This window comes from Pan paniscus, chromosome 2 (genome assembly GCF_029289425.2).
Source record: "Pan paniscus chromosome 2, NHGRI_mPanPan1-v2.0_pri, whole genome shotgun sequence".
NCBI classification, from domain to species: domain Eukaryota; kingdom Metazoa; phylum Chordata; class Mammalia; order Primates; family Hominidae; genus Pan; species Pan paniscus.
In genome coordinates, this window is record NC_085926.1 from 124,536,053 (window position 1) to 124,553,663 (window position 17,611).

Genomic DNA, 17,611 nt, shown 5'->3' on the forward strand with positions numbered 1-17,611 from the left:
AAGCATTAATTGCTGGTGCATGTAGAGTTAAAACAAAATTTTTATTAAGGAGGTATCACAATATACAGTTACTTGTAGCCAAAAACAAAATTGATTTAACTTGTTTTTAACAGAAGAGAAATAAACTCTTCTACCCATTTTTTTGTTTATTTGTTTGTTTGTTTGTTTTGAGACAGGGTCTCACTTTGTCACCCAAGCTAGAGTGCAGTGGTGAGATCTCAGCTCACTGCAGCCTTGACTGCCCAGGTTCGAGCGATCCTCCTGCCTCAGTCCCCAAGTAGCTGGGACTACAGGTGCGCATCTCCACACCTGGCTAATTTTTGTATTTTCTGTAGAGATGGGGTGTCGCCATGTTGCCCCAGCTTGTCTCGAACTCCTAAGCTCAAGTGACCCACCTGCCTCAGCCTCCCAAAATGCTGGGATTACAGGTGTGAGCCACCAGCCCCCACCACTTCTACCTATTTTAACACAAATATTTTAATCTCTGCAGCTACTAGAAATAGAAATATTTCTTTATCTTAGGATACACTTTCCTAAAAATACACCTCTAAGGTTAAAAAGAGATGGTACAAACTCTTACCAGGTTTGTTTGTTTGTTTGTTTGTTTGTTTGTTTTTGAGACAGAGTCTCACTCCAGGCTGGAGTGCAGTGGCACAAACTCGGCTCACCGCAAGCTCTGCCTCCCGGGTTCTCTTACCAGGTTTTAAACACGATTTTTAAAACAGCAAGCTACTATTTCTGATGTGTTCTATCACTTCTGCTATGAAGGAAGGAGGTAAACACTCACACTTACCCCCATTTCCTTTCATTCTTTCACTGGTTTTGTCAAACGTGGTTTTTCCTTCTAGCACTTTGAAGATTTTACTATATTTAAATTTCTTACCCTTCTGGTTCAAAGTGGATGTGAAGTGTGGATTCAACTTCCAACTTTACATTTTTCCTTAATAGCTACCCACTTATTCCAGCACCCTTTAATGGATGGCCTGTGTTTTGCCATGGATTTAAAATATGACCTTATCACATACTAATTCTTACGAGCATTTGAATCCATTTCTGGGTTTCACATTCTGTTCTACTGATCTTGCTGTCCATCTGTGTGCCACTGCTGCACAGCTGTAAGCACTGCAGCCATGTGATAACATTTCATATTTAATTAGGGCTCCCCTCATTAAATTACTCTTGAAGTTTTTTATCAACTTATGCACAATTACAGACATAATTTTTAAAGCTCTGCTGTGGAAAACAGTGATCTCTGACCCCACCCATTTCAATGAACCCAGAGGCCACCACCTTCACCTCTTTTATTTAATCATTTGGGTATTTACCTCTATGTTTCTAAATAACATGCTTATATTGTTACTGCCTGACTTTCTTATTTTAGGCTTTATTTATTGATTTGGCTCTATGCAAGAGCAAGATGAGCTCTCTTCCCTGTCCCCTAGCACTCACTCTAGCTCCTTCTTGCCCTCCTCCATCCCCATCTTCCCAATACAGTTACACTCTTAGCTACAACAGTTACCAGTGTTTCCTTTACTATGTAAAAGCTATTCAAAGACAACTTGAAAGCAACAAGCAAAGGATGAAGCTGCACCCTTAGCTCACAACATTGACAAACATTAACTCAAAATGGATCACAGACCTAAATACACTCACACTTCCTCCCATCCCCAATCATGCACTGCATGTGTTGCAAAACAATGCTGGTCTATGATGGATAGCATATATGACTGTGGTCCCATAACATTAAAATGGAGCTGAAAAATTCCTGCCACCTAGTGACGTTATAGCCATTGTAACATCATAGTGTAACACATTACTCACTGTTTGTGGTGATGCTGGTGATGCTGACACTGCACTGCCAGTCTCCAACAGTCTAACATATATAATCATGTACAGTACATAATACTTGATAAAGATAATAAATGTGATATGACTGTGATACTGATGTATGTATTTATTATACCATACATTCTACTATTATTTTAGAATGTACTCCTTCAACTTATAAATTAACTGTAAAACTGCCTCAGGCAGGTCCTTCAGGAGGTATCCAGAAGAAGGCATTGTCATCATAGGAGGTGACAGCTCCATGTGTGTTACTACCCCTGGGACAGGATGTGGTGGGAAAAGATGGTGATATTGATGTTTTTGACCCTGCGTAGGCCTAGGCTAATGTGTGTGTTTGTGTCTTCATTTTTTTATAAACAAGAAGTAAAAAAATTAATAGAAAAAAGCTTATAGAATAAGGATATAAAGAAAGAAATTATTTTGTACAGCTCTACAATGTGTTTGTGTTTCTCTATAATAGGAACTTTAAAAAAATACTAACAGATCACATTTTCAGTCCTGTCAAAATGCAATAAATAAATAAATAAAACAGGTGAGTTGATCTGCAGCAAACCTTGGTGGAAAGACCTTAAAGTAATCCCCAAAACTTGAGGAACTTGTTTCCTATAAAGATACTATTTTGTCTGGGATACAGGCTTGTACATCCTTCCTGTCATGTGCCTGACATCTTCCTACCTTAATTTTTCATTAATTTCAGAAAGTTTTAAAACTAAATGTTAAATCCATAATTACTATCATCAATTTTCCAAGACCCACGTAAAGACCAACCAATGCAAAAAGGATAGCTTATTATTATATAAACAGTTAATTATAAATGCTGATAAAATAATGTTCTCTAAAATGTAAATTTCAAAAATAACCTTCTAAAATAACATTATAAAGTTTTAATCACACATTTCCCCAGCACCAGAAATTTAAATAGGAGTTTCTTAAATCCTTAGGCCATTTAACTAGGGAATATCAGTGCTGTGATTTAAATACATTCTCAATAATAAATTAAATCATACAATCAAGGGAAAGCACTGTGATTTCAATTCTCTTTTACTTGAAATATCAAGTATTAATAACCCTCCAATTCTTTTTATCCTCCCTCTCCCTCCTAGTTGGGAGAGTAGGCAGAAAAAAGCCAATCAAACTTCCCAGCAAGAAATGATGTAAGAAAATATTTTGAAGGTTATAATTGGACAGGGTTGGGGGGTAAACAAGAGGTAGCAATAAAGGTGTGTAGAGGGCGTCCTTTTGGAAATCTGAAGAGCCCACAGGCAGACAACCCTGGAACTTCCCACCTTACCACCCGTAGCCATTCCTACCCCTGCATTCCCAAAAGATCTTAAAATAACTTTGAGCTTCCTTGTACAAGTTTGCTCAAATAGATTTTTGTTACTTGTAATTCAAGTGTCCTGACTTATAGATTACACTTCCCTCTTTCCCAACCATATTCCTCTTCTTTGCTAGACAGACAGGATTTAAATTAATTCCTAATTTTCCTAAAATAGGAATATGATTTCCTACAATATAACCATCATAGTAACTTGCAAAATGATGAAATAAAAAGTGACCACAAAGATAAATTGTTGATTAAAAGAGAATTTTTTAAGGAAGTAATAAAACACAATCTTACTTCTAGATTCTCTTTTTTATATACTTCAATAGCTTTCTCTTCAGATAATCCACAGCAACCATACTCCAGAGGAGTAAACACTGTAGTCGGAACATTAATATAATCACACTGAAAGACAAACAAATTACATTGTCTTATTTTGTGAAACTTTATAGCAAAAATCTATATTGCATATATTTATATAAAGAAAATAAATCAGTCCAGTTCAGTGTAACCAATTCTTAAAACATCAACAGCTTCAGGAAAACTCTAAGGTATCTTAACAGAGATCTGGGATGGGCCCCTGACTCAGGGGAAGAGACCACACACTGGCTAGCCACCAACAAATGGGACCGGCTCTCCTGGAGCACAGACTCGGAGGTCTAAGAACCAGAAGTAAGAGGTGGAGGTGGTGCCATCCATCTGCCCCTAAAGACACTCTCCAAAATGTTTTCTTTCCATGCCCATGATTCTGGGCTCTGCTCCTGGAGCACTTCTTCCAGGCAACCTTGAATTATGCTACTTCAGTGGAAGCTGAGACCACCTCTTGGCCATTTCATATTCCTTATGCTACTGAGAGGTGAGGCAAATATGCAGCTCAACGGTGCTGGACTAAGTGTTCTTGACCATCAAAGGGGGATGGTACATGTGTGAGTGTGTCTGGAGGGGGGTGCTAATACACCGCAGGGACAAGGATGACCATAGGTCATCTCTATAGTCCAGGGGTTAAGAAAGAACCATCTCCAGAGCCTTTATCAGACTGAGTCAGAGAAGAATGGACATTGCAAGGTGGCACTCCTGCCTAGGAAAGGCCCCAACTTGGGAGAAGAGAGGGCCTCTCTGGCTGTGTGGAGAGGAGCTGGAATACTTTGGTGGGTGAACCATGAAACCATGCGCATGGAGAGAAAGCTGTGTGTAGGTGGCAGAGAAAAGGTGGACGGTGCCTGCTCAGCCACAGCCCCTTCAAAAGACACCACCATCCACAGCACTGTATGTTCCCCAATCCCTGCCAATGGCCACAAGTGATTAGACTGGGGACAGCCAACTGATCTCACAAGAGCCAACACATAAGCTGGCCAGAAATCTATGGAATGGCAGAAAAAGGTGGGCTGAGTCAATCCAATTCTTTCTTTTATAGGAAAATTAACTAGAAGGAAAGAGAATTTTCCAGGTGGTAGAGGAACGGGAAGAAATGGACCTGCAGAGTTGTCGCCAAGTTAGGCCAAGGAGGAGCACATCTGTACAAACCCCCCACTGTGCTGCTGGGCCCCAGAGCAGCTGGGACCCCACCTCCAAATGCAGGCAGGCCCAGCCCTAGTATAGTTCTTTTTTAGGTTCCTCTGTGATTCTACCTATTAATCCCAGGATTCTTATAGTAACCTCCCTCAATTTGCCTAGTTTGAGTGAGCTTCTATTCTTTGTTACCCAAAAGAAAACCAAAACACCACCACGTATCCCCCAAATCAATGAGAGGATTTGCATACAACACAGGTAAGTTATCCATCAGCCTAGATTCTTACACTCTCATGCCACTTCATATTTGCCTACCTGCAAACCATGGGTAAGCCAAGAATTTATTTTCTTTTCCCAACATGGCTGACAAAATCACATAACTATGTGAACTGCCAGGGTATTTTCTGACTTCTCTGAGGCACTCACATGTTGCCGATCCATTTATTGACTGGCAGCTGACCCTAGATTCCATAGCTTACATGGGAGGCCTCATGCTTAATAGATGCCTTTGTTTCCTGTTTCATATCAACTAAGAAAAATAAACAGGAAATGGCTCAGCTTTGCCCCTTTCTCCTAAAAACTTTCTCCACATCTTAGACCATCTCCTTCACCTGGACTTGACTCATGCTACCCTTCTTATAGGCTTCTTTCCGTCTTGAGCCTTTCATCTCTTTCTTTATACTCTACACATATTGCTCTATATTCTAATCCCTCCTCCCCACAGTCACCATGATTAACTCCTTACAGCATCAGGCAACTGCTCTGCCGACATACACCCCAAAATGTTATTTGCAGTTGAGATAATTCCTTGCAAATTTAGCATTCCTGGCCCCCATCCATTAATGCCAGCAGAGCCCCCTCCCCAGTGGCTGGCTTCATGCACCAAATACACCCACCCACAAGGTCTCCATGCAAGGCCTTGGCAGGTACCTGGGGGATGAAGCAAAGCAGAACATGGCATTCCTCATGGAGAATCCGTGCCCAAACCTCTTCATCTGAACACACTCATGCAAAAACAACTGAAGAAATTCAGAATGTGGGACATTCTACAAGAAAAGTAACCTGGATTCATAAAAAAGTCAGAGTTAAGAACTGGAGCAAGACAAGTACTGTGTTGAATAAGGCACCAGTCTTATTCAACACAGTACTAGAAGTCCTAGCCAGAGCAGTCAGGATGAGAAAGAAATAATGGGCACCCAAACTGGGAAAACAGGAAGTGAAACTGTCCCTCTTTGCAGACAATATGATCTCATATGTAGAAAAACCTAAAGATTCCACCAAAAATTCTTAGAACTGATAAATAAATTCAATGAAGTTGCAGGATACAAAAATCAACATACAAAAATCAGCAGTGTTTCTATACACCAATAACAAACTAACTGAAAAAGAAATCAATAAAGCAATTCCATTTACAATAGCTACAAAAAATAAAACATTTAGGAATACATTTAATCAAGTAGGTGAAACCACTCTACAATGAAAACTGCAAAACACTGGTGAAAGAAACTGAAGAAGGTACAAAAATATAGAAAGATATCCCATGCTCATGGAAGAATTAATATTGTTAAAATGACCACACTACTCAAAGCAATCTACAGATGCAATCCAATCTCTATCAAAATACCAATCACATTCTTCACAGTAGTAGAAAAAACAATCTTAAAATTTTTATGAAACCACAAAAGAAGCCAAATAGCAAAAGTAATACTGAACAAAAAGAATCAAGCTGGAGGCATTACACTACCTGATTTCAAAATATACTACAAGTTATAGTACCCAAAACAGCATGATAGTAATATGAAAACAGACACATAGACTATGGAACAGAACAGTGAACCCAGAAATAAAACCACATATTTACAGCTAACTAATTTTTGACAAAGGAACCAAGAACATACACTGGAGAAAGGACATCATCTTTAGTGAATGGTAGTGGGAAAACAGTATATGTAGAAGAATGAAACTGTACCTCTGTATCTCACCATGTGGAAAAATCAATTCAAAATGAATTAAAGACTTAAATATAAGTCCCCAAATTATAAAACTACTAGAGGAAAACAGGAGAAATCCTTCTGGACATTGGTCTAGGCAAAGATTTTATAGGTAAGACCTCAAAAACACAGGCAACAAAATGAAAACAGACAAATGAGACTGTATCAAACTAAAAAGCTTCTGCAATCAGCAAAGGAAACAATCAACAGAGTAAAGAGACAACTGTAAAATGGGAGAAAATATTTGTAAACTATCCATCTGAGAAGGTGCTAATATCCCTACACAAGGAACTCAAACAACTCAGAGCCAAAAAAAAAAAAAAAAGAATTTGATTTAAAAATGGGCAAAGGATCTGAATAGATGTTTCTCATAAGACATACACATGGGCAACAAGTATATGAAAAAATGCTTAGTATCACTAATCATCAGGAAAATGCAAATTGAAGCCACAATAAGATACCATATCCTGGTTAGAATGGCTATTATCAAAAAGACAAAAAATAACAAAGGCTGGTGAGGATGTGGAAAAAAGGGAACTCTTACATACTGTTAGTGAGAATGGAAACTAACACAGCCACTATGGAACACAGTATGGAGGGTCTTCAAAATACTAAAAACAGAACCCCATATGATCCAGCAATCCCAGTACTAATATTTATCGAAAGGAAAGAATCAGTGTATCAAAAAGATATCTGCACACCCATGTTTACTGCAGCACTATTCAAAACAGGAAAAAATGGACTCAACCTAAGCATCCATAATGGATGAATGGATAAAGAAAACGTAGTATATAAACACAATGAAATACTATTCAGCCATAAAGAAGAATAAAATCTGATCATTCACAGCAACAAGAATGAGCCTGGAAGACATTGTATTAAGTGAAATAAGTTGGGCACAGAAAGACAAATACTGCATGTTCTCACTCATATGTGGGAGCTAAAAAAGTTGATCTTATAGAAGTAGAAAGTAGAATTGTGGTTATTAGAGGCTGGGAAGGGTAGGGTAAAGGGGAGGATGGGGAGAGGTTGCTTAATAGACACAAAATCACAGCTAAACAGGAGGAGTTAAGTCCTAGTGCTTTACAGCACTGTAGGGTGAACATAATTCACAAGAATTCATTGCATATTTCCAAAAAGCTAAAAGAGGATATAACAGAATGTTCCCACACAAATAAATGACAAACGTTTGAGGTAATGGATATGCTAACTACCCTGATTTGATCATTACACATTGTATACGTGTATCAAAATATCACTCTGTATCCCATAAGTATGTACAATCATTATGTGTCAACTAAAAATAAAAGGAAAAAAGTCACTGTCATAGAAAATAAAAAACAAATAAAGGCAGGGGGACTGTGTCAGATTAAGAGACTTAAGCGTCATAAGAGCCACATGCACTGAAGCGTCAAAAGAGCCACATGTACTGTGCAAATCAAAACACACACACACTCTTGGCCGGGCATGGTGGCTCACGCCTGTAATCCCAGCACTTTGGGAGGCTGAGGCAGGCAGATCACGAGGTTAGGAGATTGAGACCATCCTGGCTAACACAGTGAAACCCCGTCTCAACTAAAAACACAAAAAATTAGCCGGGCGTGGTGGCAGGCGCCTGTAGTCCCAGCTACCTGGGAGGCAGAGGCAGGAGAATGGCATGAACCCAGGAGGCGGAGCTTGCAGTGAGCAGAGATCGAGCCACTGCACTCCAGCCTGGGCGGCAGAGCGAGACTCTGTCTCAAAAAAAAAAAAAAAAAATCACACACAAACACTCTTAAGGAACAACTGGGGAAATTGAATATTATAGTACTTTTGTTGAACTTCTCAGATATGGCAGCAGAACTGCAGTTACGGAGGTAAACATCCTTGTACTTAGGAGATATATACTGAAGTAGTTACAGAAAAATGTCATTGATGCCTGCCACTTCAAAAAGTGGCAGCAAAAAGCTCAGCAAAAGAAAAAAGGAATATGAACTACACATACACATATTCAGAAAAGGAGAGACAGAACAAAAACAGCAGGATGTGAATAACTGGGGAATCTGGGTGAAAGGTTCAATATGGGCGATTGTTTTACTACTCTTTCTGTCTTTTGACATCTTTCTAAATAAAAAGTTGGGGGAAATAAAGGTCTCAACAGATCCCTACTGCCTAGAGAAGGCCCTACCAATTCTTCTTTGTGGCAAAGATTTTTGATGATGTGGCACCAAATTAGTTTTCCAGCCTCCTTCCCAATTGTACTTCCCTATCACCAACTACTCTGCCTACACACATTGCAAAATGTTCTATTGCATTGTGTTTGGGACAGTTTTTCTTTGCATGAGATGGTATACTCAGCATTCCTGACCCCACCCACTAATGCAGCAGGGCCCTTCCCCAGTCATCCGTCTCCCGCCAACTCCACCACACGGCCACAGAGCTCCTGATGGAGCTGAGCAGTACTTCCCCAGCTGAAAGCTCCTGGGACACTACTCATAGTCCTTAGCACGAGCCAAGCACTACAGGTCTCTGCGTCCTTAGCCGAGTTATCTGCCCACCTGAAAAGTCCTCCGCTTCCTCAATTTTGAATTACTCATCCTATAAAGCTCATCCCAAATTATTTGATTTAAAAATATGAAAAGTGGAAATCCTCTGTAGAAATCATCTGATTCACATCCTTGGCTTTGTAGATGATGAAATTAAGAAGATCCTCAGAAGTTAAACAACCTGACCATGTTTACAGGCCAAGTGGGCACTGAAGCCAGGACCAGAATCCTGATTCATGCCAAGAGCTCCTATGCTATTACAGTGCAACAGTCCACTTATGAAGGCTTTCCCCTCCCTGCAGCTAGAATTAAACATCCCTTCAGTGTCCCTAGAGCAACCTGCTGACAGCACTCTGGCACACAACCATACTTTGCCTTCTGCTCAGCCTGTGCCTGCCTGACTCATGATCCCACCTACCTGGCAAGCCCCTGGGGCTGACCATGGCCAGTGCTTTGTGTATCACCCAGCACAACATCTTGCACACAGTGGACACTCAAAAATACTTATTTTAATCCATTAGTAAATAGTAAGTCTACTGCAAATTATATCTCTGAGGAACCCTTTACTTGGAAAACAAGCACACAAGTCTTACTTTTATTAGTTTTAAAAATCATGATCTTGATCAAGACATTATCTCAAAAACAGTAAGAAACTTACCTTTTCTAAAGAGGCCCCAAAAAGTCTCCGAGCTAGCAGCTTGCCTGACTGTATGGCGACAGGAGTGAGCTCTGGCTTATCCTCCAAAATATCCCCAACAGCATAGACATATGGCACATTGGTCTGCTCCACATCATTTACAGGTATTTTTCCACTCCTATTAGTTTTTGAAATGGGAAAAAATATATATTACAACTCACTCTACACTGCTGGCTGACTAATACTATTAGCCAAAAGACTAAATACATAGAGAGAAGACCTCTTAAAATTCACGCACCTCAGGATATCAATTATATATAAGGTCAACGACTTAAAGTAACAAGGGTTTCTGTAGCTCCAAAAGAAAATATCTCTGGTGAAACCACAGGCATTTCCTGGATGCCAAGGATATCTGCAGACTGCCTCCACAGACTCACTTAGAGCTTTGGAATTTATCTCTTTCCCTGACCAAGGACATAAAGATGTGCTCTAAGTCACAGACATTAGGTAAATATATCTCTGCAATTATTTCTTAAAGTCATTGTTTAATATATGAGCTTTTTAAGGCATATGAGCTTTTTAAGTAAGAGTTACTGATTGATGAAGAAATTGATTATAAAGAGCTGGCACTGAACTTATAAGATAAATTAAGACATATCTCAGTAATTAAATGAGAATTTCTTAGAGGTGATCTGCAGAAACCTGTTGCTTTGTGCAGCAACAGTGCAGTGATCCCAATATACTTACTTCTCATTAATTTTGACACCAATCTTCTCCAAGCCTATTTTCCTTGTACAGGAGTCACGACCAATAGCTAACAAAACCTGCATTTGCAGAGAAATCAAAAACACAAATTATCCATATCAGGAATGAAAGAAGGAACATCACTATAGATCCTTCAGACATTAAAAGGGTAATAATGGAATATTACAAGCAATCTATGCCAATAAAGCTGACAGCTTAAGGTGAAATAGATTCCCTAAAAGACACAACTTACCAAACTTCACAAGTCTGAAAAGTCTACAGGCTAAATTATGTCCCTTCAAAATTCATATGCTGAAATCCTATCTCTAAGTACCTCCAAGGGTGACTATATTTGGAGACAGAGCCTTTACAGAGGTAATTAAGGTAAAATAGGTCATATGGGTGTGCCTTAATCCAGTATGACTGGTGTGCTTATAAGAAGAGGAGGACATGGGCAACACAGACCAAAGGATGACCATGTGAGGACACAAGGAGAAGACAGTCATGTACAAGCCTAGGAGAGAGGCCTCAGAAGAAACCAACCCTGTCAACACCTTGATCTTAGACTTCCAGCCTCTAGAACTGTGAGAAATACATTTCTGTTGTTTATGCCCCCGGTCTGTGGTACTCTTCCAGAACTGTGAGAAAATAAATGTTGTTTAAGCCACACAGTCTGCGGTATTTTGCTATGGCAGCCCTGGCAAACTAATATGTCCTATACCATTAAAGAAACTGAATTCTCAACTTGTAAATTTCTCATAAATTAATTCCAGACCCAGACAGCTTCTATAGGAAAGTCTATGGAATACTTAAGTATGAAATAATGCTAATGGTACAAAAACTCTTTCAGGAAAGAGAAAAAGGGAGTACTTCCCAACTCCTTTATGAGGCCAATATAAGCAGCTGACACCAAAATCAGACAAGTGCTTTAAAAGAAAAGAAATCCACAAGCCAACGCTCCTCATGAATATAGATGTAAAATCTTTAATGAAATGTTAGCAAGTCAAACATAGCAATATATAAAAAGGATAATTGTTTGTGATCAAGTGAGTTTGTCCCCAAAATGCAAATTTGGTTTAACATACAAAAATCCATCAATGTAATTCATCATATTAACAGAATAAAGGAGAAAACAATTCAACCATCTCAATAGATGCAATAAAGCGTTTCACAAAATTAAAACACTCTTTCATAATTAAAATCTTCGGAATAAAAGAAAAGACAATTTTAGTCACCAGATAAAAGGCAAGTGTAGAAAACTTAGAGGTCACATCCTGGCAATGATACAAGACTCAATGCTTCACCCCTAACACCAGGAACCAGACAGGCATGCCCATTCTCACCATTTCTAATCAACACTGTATTGGAGGTCTTAGCCAGTGAAACAAGGCAAAAAAAAAAAAAAAGATTAAAAGCATGCAGACTGGAAAGGAAGAAACAAAATTGTTTTTATTTGTAGATATGAATCCTAAGAAGCTACAAGGTCAATATAAAAAAAACTGTATTTTTATACACTACCAACCAACCATTTAAAAATGCCATTTATGTTAGCTTTAAAAACATGAAGTATGTTTAGCAAAATATGTGAAAGACCTCTAGAGCCCAATGATAAAACATTGCTGAGAGGAACTAAGGAATACACAAATAAATGGAAAAACATATGAGGTTCATATGTTGGAAAAATCAATATTGTTAAAAAGTCAGTTCTTCCAAACTGACTATGGAAAAAAGACAATTCCAGCCACAATCCCAGCAGACTTTTGTTTCTAAAAATTAAAAAGCTGTTTTTAAAAGTTATATAGAAATGCAAACAATCTAAACAAAATTAGAGGACTCACTCTACCTGATCTAAGACTTACCACTGAGCTTCGGTAATCAAAACAATGTGGTACTGGGGAAAGGACAGACAAACGGTCTATGAGAAGAGCACAGAAATAGACCCACAGTTAAATGGTCTTTCTTTTTTTTTTTTTGAGATGGAGTCTTGCTCTGTCACCCAGGCTGGAGTGCAGTGGCGTGATCTCGGCTCACTGCAAGCTCTGCCTCCCGGGTTCACGCCATTCTCCTGCCTCAGCCTCCTGAGTAGCTGGGACTACAGGCGCCCGCCACCATGCCCAGCTAATTTTTTTGTATTTTCAGTAGAGACGGGGTTTCACCGTGTTAGCCAGGATGGTCTCGATCTCCTGACCTTGTGACCTGTCCACCTCGGCCTCCCAAAGTGCTGGGTTAAATGGTCTTTCATTGAAGATTCCAAAGCAATTCAATAAAGAAAGGGAAGTCTTTTCAACAAATGGTACTGGATATCCACACGGAAAGAAAAGAACTACACAGTGAAGCACGTATGCTCTATACAATCCATAACACATGTGATGAGGTAGAAAATAAAGTGGCTGCAGATCTAGGATGTGGCTGTGGAGTGCTTAGTCTTGGAACTGCAATGTTAGGAGCCAGGTTGTATGTTGGATTTGACATAGATGCAGGTGCACTAGGAATATTTAATAGGAATGTGGAAGAGTCTGAATTAACATATGTTGGCATGGTTCAACGTGATGTGTGCTCATTATCTAATGGAATGTCCAAGTCAGTTGAGACAGCAATTTTGAATCCTCCTTTTGGGACCAAAAATAATAAAGGGACAGACATGGCTTTTCCAAAGACCACTTTGGAAATGGCAAGAACAGCAGTATATTCTTTTTTTTTTTTATATACTTTACGTTTTAGGGTACATGTGCACAATGTGCAGGTTAGTTACATATGTATACATGTGCCATGTTGGTGTGCTGCACCCATTAACTCGTCATTTAACATTAGGTATATCTCCTAATGCTATCCCTCCCCCCTTCCCCCACCCCACAACAGGCCTTGATGTGTGATGTTCCCCTTCCTGTGTCCATGTGTTCTCATTGTTCAATTCCCACCTATGAGTGAGAACATGTGGTGTTTGGTTTTTTGTCCTTGCAACAGTTTGCTCAGAATGATGGTTTCCAGCTTCATCCATGTCCCTACAAAGGACATGAACTCATCATTTTTATGGCTGCATAGTATTCCATGGTGTATATGTGCCACATTTTCTTAATCCAGTCTATCATTGTTGGACATTTGGGTTGGTTCCAAGTCTTTGCTATTGTGAATAGTGCTGCAATAAACATACGTGTGCATGTGTCTTTATAGCAACATTATTTATAATCCTTTGGGTATATACCCAGTAATGGGATGGCTGGGTCAAATGGTATTTCTAGTTCAAGAACCCTGAGGAATCGCCACACTGACTTCCACAAAGGTTGAACTAGTTTACAGTCCCACCAACAGTGTAAAAGTGTTCCTATTTCTCCACATCCTCTCTAGCACCTGTTGTTTCCTGACTTTTTAATGATCGCCATTCTAACTGGTGTGAGATGGTATCTCATTGTGGTTTTGATTTGAACAGCAGTATATTCTTTACCCAAATCTTCAACTAGAAAACATGTTCAAAACAAAGCTGCAGAATGGAAAATCAAGACAGATGTTATTGCAGAGCTTCGAGATGATCTGCCAGCATCACACAACTTTCAGGAAAAGGAATCAACGGACAGTGAAATGGACCTAATTCAGTTTTCTTTTCAAAAGTCTCCAAAACCAAAAGCAACTTAAAATCTAATTAAAATGAATTCTAATTAAAATGAATGAGAATTAATTTATTTACTAAAAAAATTCAAGGTAGATTATGGACTTAAACATAAAAGCTAAAACTATAAAGCTTCAGGAAGCAAACAAAGGGATACTTCCATGACCTTTGGGTTAGCAAAGATTTCTTAGAGCACACAGAAAGCATGAAACATAAAGTAAAATACTAATAAAATTGAACTTCATAAACATTTAAAACTACTGTTAACCCAAAGATACTACTGAAAAATACATAGGCAAGTCACAGACGTGAAGAAAATATTCAAAATACATATATCTGAAAAAGGAATATGCCCAAGATATATAGAAGCCCTGCAATTCAATAAAAATTCAAATGATCCAATAAAAAAGGGCTGAAGACTTGAACAAACACTTCAAAGAAAATATACATGAATGGCCAATAAACACATGAAAATTGCTCTACATCATTAGTCATCAGGGAGATGCAAATTAAAGTTATAAGATACCTCTACACATTCACTAGAATGCCTAGAATGAGAAAGCCAGACGCCCCTAAAAGTCCTAAGGGTCTGGAACAACTAGGCCTTCACATATAGCTGATGGAAATACAAAATGGCATAATCATTTGGAAACTGTTTGGTAGTTTCTTAAAAAGTAAAAACCATCCCATGATCAAGCAATTTCACTCCTAGGTATTTGTCAAAGAGAAATTAAAATATATGTTGGCTGGGAGCAGTGGCTGATGCCTATAATCCCAGCATGTTGAGAGGCCAAGACAGGAGGCTTGCTTAAGGCTAGGAGTTCAAGATCAGCCTGGACAACACAGTGAGACCCCAACCGTAAAAAAAAAAAAATTAGCCAGGCATGGTGGCATGTGCCTGTGGTCCTAGCAACTAGGGAAGCTGGGTTGGGAGGATCATTTGAGCCAAGGAGTTGGAGGCTGCAGTGAGCCTTGATCTCACCACTGCACTCCAGCCTGGGTGACAGAGTGAAACCATCTCTCTCTATATATCTCTCCATAAAAAGCTTTCCACAAAGAATCTTCACAGCAGTTTTAATCACAATAGTCCAAACTGCAAAGAGGCTAGGTATCTACCCACAGGAAAATGAATAAACTGCTACATTAATAAAATCTATACGATAAAAAGAACTACTGATGCACACAACATGGATGAGTCCTAAAAACATCAATCTGAATAAAAGAAGTCAGATACAAGGAATACATACTGTACAATTCCACTTATATGAGATTTAGAGGCAAACCAAACCAAATGAGTCTATGGTGACAGAATCAGAATAGTGGTTGCTTGGGGGTCGATGACTGGGAAAAAGCACAGAGCGCTTTCTGGACTCACAGAAATGTTCTGTTACCTAAAGGAGTGTGGATTACATGAAAGTGGACATCTGTCAAAACTGACTGAACTGTACACCTAGGATCTGTGGATTTCACTACATGTATATTATACCTCATTACAAAAATAATTTACAGTTAGATATTATGGACAACTTCATACCAATACATTTGAAAACTCAGATGAAATGGACTAATTCCTGGAAAAAAATATAACTAATCAAAAGTAAATCAAGGAAAAAATAAAAAGTCTTAAAAGTCCTTTGACTATTAAAGAAATTAATCAGTGGTCAAATATATCTCCATAGAAAATTATAGGTATAGACAGTTGCATCAGTAAATTCTATGAAACATACAAGGAACCAATTCTAATGTTACATGAACTTTGCCAGAAAACAGAAAATGAGGAAACATACTCCAAAATTCTTTCATGAGCAGGAATACCTTGATACTCAAACCTAAAATTAAAATGTTCAATATGTAAAAGGAAAATTACCAGCCAATATGATTCATAAATATAAATGCATAAATTCTAAATAACGAAGTCCAACATTACCAAGTTGGTTTTACACAAAGGATACAAAGTTGGCTGAATATTAGAAAATCAATGCAATTCAACAAATTAACAGATTAAAGAAAAAATTCATCATCCACAGCTGCAAACGAAACACTGTTATAATTGAACATACATTCCTTCTTAAATATACAAAACAACATAAACAAAAAGACACTTAGGTAACAAAAAATAGAAAACGAGCTCCTTAACTTGATTAACAGCATATAACAAAACCCTACAGAAAACATTGCTTTTTAGTGAAACGTCTTTTCTTTTGATATTGTAAATAAGACAAGAGTGCCTGCTGTTGCCATTTCTTGTCAGGACTGTACTGGAGGTCCTAACTAATGCATTTATACAAGAAAAAAAGAGAAAACCAGTAAAAAGGAAGAAACAAACTGTTATTATTCACAAATAAATGTGTACACAGGAAATCTGAAACAATCTAAGGATAAATTTTTCAGTAAGAGTTTAGCAAGATTACTGAATACTAAATCAAAACACAAAAATGAGCAGCATTTGTATACACTAGAAACACTTAAAGATAGTGACATTTTCAAAAAAATACCATTTGTGACTATATATAAATTACATAAGTATCTAGTAATAAATCTAACAGATATTCTTGATCTCTAAGGAGAAATGTATTAACTTTGCTGGGAATCATTAAAGAAGATCTAAATTAATGGATAGATATACCATGTTCATGGGTGGGAAGACTGAATATTGCAAAGAAGTCAAGTGTTTCCAAATTTTCCTATATATCCAATCCAATCCTAATCAAAATCTCAATAAGGTTGATTTTTGGATTTTGGTTTTGTTACATGTTTTTTTGCTTTGTTGATGTTCTTTCTCTACACTGCATTTTTTTAACTGAAAAAATTTCAACATAAAAAGAGTATATAAAACATAAATGTATAGTTTCTGTCAAAACTATAAACTAATTACAAAAGAATTGTTGGCCTCCAAAGTATTCCATGGGTTATTTCACATTGTTTGGAGATTTTGTACTGTTTGTTTTTGAGAAAGAAAAATAGCTTTGTTGTTGTTTTTCATTATAAAATATATTCAATATTTATTGCAAAAATATTCAAATTAAGAAATGTATAAAATATCTAATTTTCCAAAAGTAAGCACACATCTGGATATATGTGCTTCCGAATTTTACATACAGTCGCATACACACATACTTTACCATGGTATTCCTCATGCATTACTGAAAACTCAAATGTCAGTAGCCAAATTATCTTCTATGATAATGCTCTTACAAAGAATAAAAAAAGTAAAAAAATGTTAATCCTGGTATAATTTTCCCATAAGTTTCATTTCTGTTAATTTAGGAGTGTGTTCAATAACTTAGTAATGATAAAATAAAAACTCACTGTGTTATAGACTCCTTCAATTGTTTCTGTTCCTTCAGTGGATTTAGCCAACACTTTCAGCTTTCCAGGTGAACCTTTCTCCAACTGTTGAACCTAGTAAGAATGAAGAGTGTAATGATG

The 17,611-nt window shown here is 37.9% G+C and overlaps 1 protein-coding gene across 2 annotated transcripts in view; it reads right to left on the bottom strand.

The window, feature by feature from the left end:
• The window catches only part of TXNRD3 (thioredoxin reductase 3), a 48,262-nt gene that overhangs the window by 4,400 nt on the left and 26,251 nt on the right, over positions 1-17,611 (bottom strand). For both annotated transcript variants that reach the window (XM_055110385.2, XM_014344362.5), the window contains exons 10-13: positions 17,492-17,584; positions 10,582-10,658; positions 9,856-10,012; positions 3,470-3,577 (exon numbers count right to left, since the gene is read on the bottom strand). In XM_055110385.2, coding sequence (XP_054966360.1) covers positions 3,470-3,577; positions 9,856-10,012; positions 10,582-10,658; positions 17,492-17,584 — 435 coding nt within the window. The remainder of the gene's footprint in view (positions 1-3,469; positions 3,578-9,855; positions 10,013-10,581; positions 10,659-17,491; positions 17,585-17,611) is intronic.